The sequence below is a fragment of the Myotis brandtii genome, unplaced genomic scaffold, assembly GCF_000412655.1.
Source record: "Myotis brandtii unplaced genomic scaffold, ASM41265v1 scaffold714, whole genome shotgun sequence".
NCBI classification, from domain to species: domain Eukaryota; kingdom Metazoa; phylum Chordata; class Mammalia; order Chiroptera; family Vespertilionidae; genus Myotis; species Myotis brandtii.
The window spans coordinates 1,447,148-1,454,539 of record NW_005370809.1 but is presented as its reverse complement, the minus strand read 5'-3'; the positions used below and the strand labels follow the sequence as shown (position 1 = coordinate 1,454,539).

The 7,392-nt window shown below is 47.6% G+C and overlaps 1 protein-coding gene across 1 annotated transcript; it reads right to left on the bottom strand.

Annotated features, from left to right (window-relative positions):
* VAMP8 (vesicle-associated membrane protein 8) lies at positions 1-3,501 on the bottom strand. The gene is made up of 3 exons (XM_005882418.2): positions 3,396-3,501; positions 1,652-1,810; positions 1-438 (listed from the first exon to the last, which is right to left on the bottom strand). The coding sequence occupies exons 1-3, from the start codon at positions 3,396-3,398 to the stop codon at positions 295-297; spliced, it is 306 nt and encodes a 101-aa protein (XP_005882480.1). The 5' UTR covers positions 3,399-3,501; the 3' UTR covers positions 1-294.
* Between the last annotated feature and the right edge of the window lie 3,891 nt (positions 3,502-7,392).

The window sequence follows — 7,392 nt, the reverse complement described above, 5'->3', positions numbered from 1 at the left end:
TAGGGATCCTGAAGGGTCTTTATTGCCTACCAGCCACCATCAGTGTCCCAGCCTCATGCTGGGCTCTCCAGGACTCTCCTACCAACCCTGAGGACCTGGGGAATGTGGCCACAGTCCAGCTCTCTCCTTCCAGGGGATCAAGGTACTTCCTGGGGCAGACAATGTAGCAGAGGGCCTCAGAGTGAGGGGCAGAGGGCTGAGCAGCATTCCCTGTGGAGAAGGACGGGAGAGGGGGCCCTTCTTGACGCCCACCATGGAGGGATGTCTCGAAGAGGAGGGCAGGGTGGTGTCATCCTAAGAGGGAATGACACCAGAGGCAAAGAGCACAATGAAGAGGATGATGATAAAAACAATCACACAGATGAGGACAATCATCTTCACGTTCTTCCACCAGAACTTCCGAGCCACCTTCTGCGATGTTGTCTTGAAGTGCTCAGACTGTAGGGGATAAGGTAGAGTGATTCAGTTCCTCCTCCCACTGGAACAATAGTACAAATACAGGCCCCCACGCCATACACCTACATATTTAAGTGATAAGCTGAAGTAACAGACTGCTAAATAGAAAATGTCCTGTCCTCCTACCTTGACAAACATACCTTCATAACCCTCTGGTGGGCCAAGTTTAAATTTAGAAATCCTGGACTCCCCCTGGCCACCTGCCTACCCCCTTCTCTTCTTACCCCTGCACTGTCATGCACATTGTGGGGACTTTCACACATGCTCACACCCAGGGGTGTGACACTGGCAGGGCAATCCACCCCTTAGGAGGGTAGACACTGGGGCCGAGGAGAACAGAGTCAGGTTCCATGATTCCTTGCCTCCTGGGGACTGCTGAAGTTGGAGGAGAGGGGCCAGGGCGATATGGTGGTTTGAAGCGAGGGAACGTGCTTTCTCTCCAAACTGGGGTCGCAGTAACTAAGTTCCATGCTCCCCAGGTTAGGCTGTGGAAAGAAGCACTAAGTTCCAAGGAGACAACAGAGCTGTGCCCAAGATTACACATAGGACTCAGAAAGCCCCAGCCAGTGTGTCCCCTTGGACAAGGAACTTAGGCTCCAGCCTTTGCTGAACTTTAGAGGAACTCCCTTCCTGAGCACCTGGCTGGAGACAGAGAAGAATGAGGTCAAGCAGATGTGTGGGAGATGTTATTCTAGCCTTCAGCTCACACAGGACCCCATCAAAGAATGTCACCGCTCTTCCCAGCTTCTTTTTAAAGCTGACTCAGCAAGACTCTAGCAGTTTTCACCCCCTGCCTAATAACTCCCGGAGAAGGCCGAAGGGCCTTAAGAGGGTTTTCCAAAGCCAATATTTTGCCCTGGGGAGATCAGGTTCAAATGACTGCCAAGGGCAGCTTTCAAAAGGAAAATCAACTTCGCAGAAGAGAAGCCGAAGAGTGCCTAGATTCTTAGAAAACGCCTCCATGGGTCAGCCCCCACCCACCAAACCCGGTCATTGGACCTATTCCCCGGGCCCGTACCAATCGGTGGAGTAGAACGGGATCAGAAGCGAGGACTCGGCTAACATCAATTCCCAAAACAGGTGAAGAGGCAGACTTCCCTCCTGTTCATTTTGCTCCCAACACCACCAACCCTCAAATTCCCAAAGACCCTCCCTCCCTCTCTTCCTATTGTCCCCATTGGGCTCCCCATCTCACTGTGGCTTCCAGATCCTCTGTCTTGTTGCGAAGATGGTCCAAGTTTTCTCCTCGGGCCAGGATCCGCTCCACATTCTGGGTCATAATATTCTTGACTCCCTCCACCTCACTCTGCAGGTTCCGCACTCGGTCATGTCCTTCACCTCCACTGGCCTCCTCCTGGGCAGCAATGCAGGGGTTAATTAAGTCAAGTGGCAGAGGAACTGAGACGCAGCATGGAGGCCAGAGGAGGGGAAGGTCTAAGGTGGACTTTAGCTTTTTGCCATGCTTGAATTGTTTACAAACAGAATGTTTTCAGGTTCTCAGGGCCTCTGCCAATGAAAAGAAGCACACCGCTGGATCCCTCTCTACTACTCCCTTGCTCCTCAAAGGTCAGAGAAGACAGCTGAGCTGGCATTGCAAAATGCAAAACCCCACCATTTACCAATTCCCAGATCCTACAGTGTCCTCATTAAAAACGTCTGTGCTGGCCCTAACTAGTGTTCAGTGGTTAGAGCATCGGCCCAAGGACTGAAGGGTCCCAGGTTCAATTCTAGTAAAGGGCATGCACCTTAGTTGCAGGCTCAATCCCCTGGCCCCATCAGGGAGCGTGTGGGAGGCAACCAATCGACGTATCTCTCACATCGATGTTTCTCTCTGTGTCTCTGCCCCTCCCTTCCATTCTCTCTAAAAATCAATGGGAAAAAAAATATTGTCTGGTGAGGATTAACAGCAACAATAAAAAATGTCTGCGCTGGCCAGTAGAACACCCTCACCTGGCACAACCCTCCCTCTCTCCACTGGGGCAGCTAGAGAGCTGTTCTGGCACCCGCCTCCTGGGCAGCCCAACTGCTGTGACCCAGAACGCCAGCAACCAGGCTCCAAGTTCCTCACAAGGCCCATGACAGCAAGCCGTTGGGCCACAACTTCTGCTTCTCCCCGATCCCCCATTTAGCGCCATGTGCAAGCATGTCAAACTCGCAGCCGGCGGGCCACATGCCTCGTTTATTTGGCCCCTGTTAGCCTTTGAGTTTGACATGCTTGTACAGGAACCAAACAATCACCAGTTAAGTTGATATTAAGTAAAAACAGCAGCCTGGGCACTGGGGGAAATGGAGGGCAAGTCCTCCCTGCTTAATGCCTCATCCCCAGGCTTCACGATAAGGTTTTTGAACAAGGAAGAGAAAACGTTATTAAGCTCCTCCCTCCCCAGACCCACTGGATCTCCAAAAACAGGGCAGGGTGTGGATCCACAGTAGATTATCACAGAGAACCAACTTCTGGTTCTTTTACGAACTCTTTCTTCCTTATGTTTATAAAGAGGGGGCCAACTCCTTGGACTCAGAGAGACAAATTCTTTGGGTTTCTCTATAGGATAAAGTGAAAGGCAGAGGGGGGAGCTGAGCTGGAATGTACACTGGGAAACAGCAGCGCTGCCCAGGAATGTCACATCACCTGCTGGGGCGGGGTGGGAGGGTGGCGGGAACTGGGGGAGGAGATGAAGGGCCCTTCAGGCAACTCCTTGCCTGGAATTCTCATTCCTCACTCCCACCGAGGCCCGGCTCTAGGCCCAGCCGGCACTGAGGTCGGGGGGAGGAGGGGAGTAAAGGGGCAGGAACACCGACTTCGGCAGCTCAGAGCTATTTGCAGTTAGTTGTCAGCGCTGGCCCAGCCCTCTAACTTGCCACCTTCTCAGCTTTCCTGATGCCCAGGCCCCTCTGGCTTGTCTTGAAATCACCCCCTTCCTAGTTCCCAGCTCACTCACCATGTCTCAGCAGCTCAGGCCAGTCAGCAGCAGAACTCGCCTAGTCTGTCTCCTCCGAGGGCGGCCCTGAGTTCACTTCCTGCTCCAAGTTTCAGCCCGCCTCCCCCCCTCCCCACCTGACAGCCCGAGCAGCTCCAGCCACACCTCACGCAGGTTCCTCCAGGTAGGCGGGCACCCTCCTCTGCCCTCCCAGTCTCCTCCCAAACCCAGGCTCAGGCTTAAAGCAACAAGACTCCCCGGCACCCAGAGTCTTCTAACTTGTCAGGAATCAGAAGAGAAAGAGGAAGCAGCCCTCCCAGGTTTCCTAAAGCGGTACCGCTGATACAGAGAGGGCAGCCGGCTTCTATTTATGTCCAAATATCTGACTCCAGTTTGTAGAGATTGAAATAAAACTGGGAGGGGACAGTAAGCCCCCTGCCAGGCCTGGTTCACATGAAAGCAGAAAGCAGATATGAACATTTTTTCTTTTTTATTTCGCTTTTTAAAATGTTTTTTATTTTATTTTTTTTACCTTTAGATATGAACATTTCTTGCTAGACAACCCTTGCGCTCCTGTCTGTAGATGGGCAGAGAGCACTAATCCCCCAAAGTCTGGAATGCCGAGATCCTGGCTCAGGTATCAGGAAGCTCTGGGTTACTTGGTGACCCTGAGTGAACCGCTTCACCTCTCTGGTTTTTGCAGGTGCTGAAGCCGACCTGGTGAGGAGTACGAGAGCACCTTCAATGTGCCCAGCACAGTGCCTGGAGCAAAAACTGTCTGTATGAATCAGGAAATGATGGCACACCAACCCTCCTTTCCTTTCAGAGTTCCATAATCTTGCCTTTCCCTTCAGGGGCACCACCACGAGGTTGGTGAGCCCAATCAGAAAAGGGGAGAGAACTGCCCTATGGACCATAGAGGGGGCCCGGGGCAAAGAATTTCTCCATCAACCTGGCTCCTGGCCCAAGAAAATCCACTCTTCCTGGGTGGTGTTTATCAAGACGGGAGAAGAATAACAGGGACATGCAGGAGAGAAGCATTTCTGTCACATCCCAGAAGAAGTAACAGTTCCAAGGGGGAAATGTCAGCTGCCCAAACAAATACTTTTTAAAAGGTTGAATAAATTTTGGGCCTCTGTAGCATCTTGAAACTCTTTATTCTAATTTATACTGAAATCTTATCCCCAGTTAGATAAGATTATTATATTTTGTAGATCTGAATTTTGATGAGCAATGCCAGCCTGCTTTCACAGAGAATTTGGCTGCCCGACTCCTTGCCCCATTCATAGAAAGGCTACAAGGTGGCCAAGTGGAGGTGGGTCAGAAATCTTGATCTTCACTTGCACTGTCTAATACAGTAGCCACTGGCCGCATGTGGCTGTGGAGCACTTGAAGTGTGGCTAGTATGAATGTAGATGTGATGTAAAAGTAAAATGCATGCTGGTTTTCAAAGACTTATTATGAAAAAAGAACATAAATATCCCATTAGTAATTTTGTATATTGATGACATGTTGATTAATGTTTTGGATATATTGAGTTAAATAAAAAATATTGATAAAACTTATTTCACCTGTTTCCATTCCCTTTTAATTTGGCTAATAAAATTTTTTAAATTACAGTCATTTCAATGGGCCCTGTAATATCTCAAGGATTTATTCTCTCTCTCTCTTTTTAAAATATTTTTTTATTGGTTTCAGAGAGGAAGGGAGAGGGAGAGAGAGGGAGAGAGAGATAGAAACATTAATGATGAGAGAGAATCATAGATCGGCTGCCTCCTGCATGCCCCCCACTGGGGATCAAGCCCACAATCCAGGCACGTGCCCTTGACCGGAATCAAACCCAGGACGCTTCAGTCTGCAGGCTGACGCTGTACCCACTGAGCCAAACCAGGTAGGGCCACAGTCTCCCAGTTTCTATAACATCTTACATTTTTTACAATGGATGAGCTAACACTGATATATTAACAAAGTCCATAGTTTATATTCAGGTTCACTCTTTGTGTTGTACATTCTATGAGTTTTGACAAATGTATAATGACATGTAAGTACCATGACACATTACATTATCATACAGAATAGTTTCACTTTTCTAAAAATCCCCTGTGCTCTACCTACTCAGCCCTCCCTCCCTCCCCTCAATCCTTGGCAACCACTGATCTTTTTACTATTTCCATAGTTATGCCTTTTCCAGGATTGCACAGACTTTGGAACATACAGTATATAGTCTTTTCATATTGATTTCCTTCACTTAGCAATATGCATTTAAGTTTCCTCCATGTCTTTTAGTAGCTTGATAGCTCTGTTTTGTGAAAGGGCTGTGTATGCAAAGCAGCCCCCAAAAGCCGAAGGGGCCGATAAGCAAAAAAAAAAAAAAAAATGAGGCAGACAAGTCCAGCTTGTTGGTTTAGAGAGTTTATTAGGGAACTTACATACAGAAAACAGTCTTGGGCATCAATAAGAGGAATGGATCCCCGAACCTTCCACCCCCAGATTTTAAAAGCTGTGAGAATGTGTGATGATCAAAGGGATCAGGAGCTAGGAGGCTTGGGTGCCAGGGTGAGGTAACAGAAACATCCGGGGCACCTCACCCTCAGAGAGAATTAATGGGAGTACTCTGATCAATCCAGAGTTCGGTATTTCAGAACTCACCCAGGGGAAGGGGAGAGAGTCATGAGTTCAGGTTCACCCAGTTGTCAAGATGGCGGATTAGTTTTAAGATGGGGTCACTTATGTTCCTAACAAATTCATTTCATTTTATCGCTCAATATTCCATTGTAGGAACGTGTCACAGTTTGTGTATCTGCTCATCTATTGAAGGATGTCTTGGTTGCTTCTAAGTTTAGGCAATTACGAATAATGCTGCTATACTTGTGTGTGCAAGTTTTGTGTAGCATACATTTTCCACTCATTTGGGTAAATATCAAGAAGCACAATTGCTGGATCATATGCGAAGAGTGTGCTTAGCTTTGTCAGAAACTGCCAAACTGTCTTCCAAAGTGGCTGTATCATTTCGCATTCCCGCCAGAAGTGCAGGAGAGTTCCTGTTGCTTCACATCCTCACGCAGCGTTTCTTGTTGTCAGTTGTTAACAATATGTTGAATCCCATTTTATTTGAAAGGACATCAAACAAGCTATGGTTATTCAAACTGGCACATTTGGCTGATATTTTCCCCAAAATGAAAGGAGTGAGCCTGTTCTTTCAAGGAAAACACTAGACAGTATTTGTTGCCTTTGATAAAATGAAAACTTTCAAGTGAAAATTAAAATTCTTATCTTGAAAATTAGAACTTGTATCTGCCACTGTGAGCTGGGCAGCTTCCCAACATTTAAGAGACTCTGCTTTTGGAAAAGCTGCATAACTCAAGGAAACAGTGCTTGCCAAATGACTTTGTTTTCCAATGTTTTACTCAGGCATGATTTTACAATATCATCCTTGAGTTAAATGTCCATTTAAAGTGCAAGTTAGTTAGGCCCGACCGACGTGGCTCAGTCGTTCAGCATCGACATATGAACCAGGAGGTCATGGTTCAATTTCCGGTTGGGGCATGTGCCCAGGTTGCAGGCTCGATCCCCAGTGTGGGGTGTGCAGGAGGCAGCTGATCAATGATTCTCTCTCATCATTAATGCTTCTATTTCTCTCTCTCCCTTACTCAATATATATATTTAAAGTGCAAGATATACCAATGATTTTAATGTTATAGATCAGTGGTCGGCAAACTCATTAGTCAACAGAGCCAAATATCAACAGTACAACAATTGAAATTTCTTTTGAGAGCCAAATTTTTTTTTTTAAATATATTTTTATTGATTTTTTACAGAGAGGAAGGGAGAGGGATAGAGAGTCAGAAACATTGATGAGAGAGAAACATTGACCAGCTGCCTCCTGCACACCTCCCACTGGGGATGTGCCCACAACCAAGGTACATGCCCTTGACCGAAATCGAACCCGGGACCCTTCAGTCCACAGGCCGATGCTCTATCCACTGAGCCAAACCGGTCTGGCGAGAGCCAAATTTTT

Coding starts and splice junctions, on each gene's coding strand:
- VAMP8 (XM_005882418.2), bottom strand. Junction 439..1,651: donor CAGAGGATCTGGAAGCCACA/GTGAGATGGGGA, acceptor TATCCCCTACAG/TCTGAGCACTTCAAGACAAC.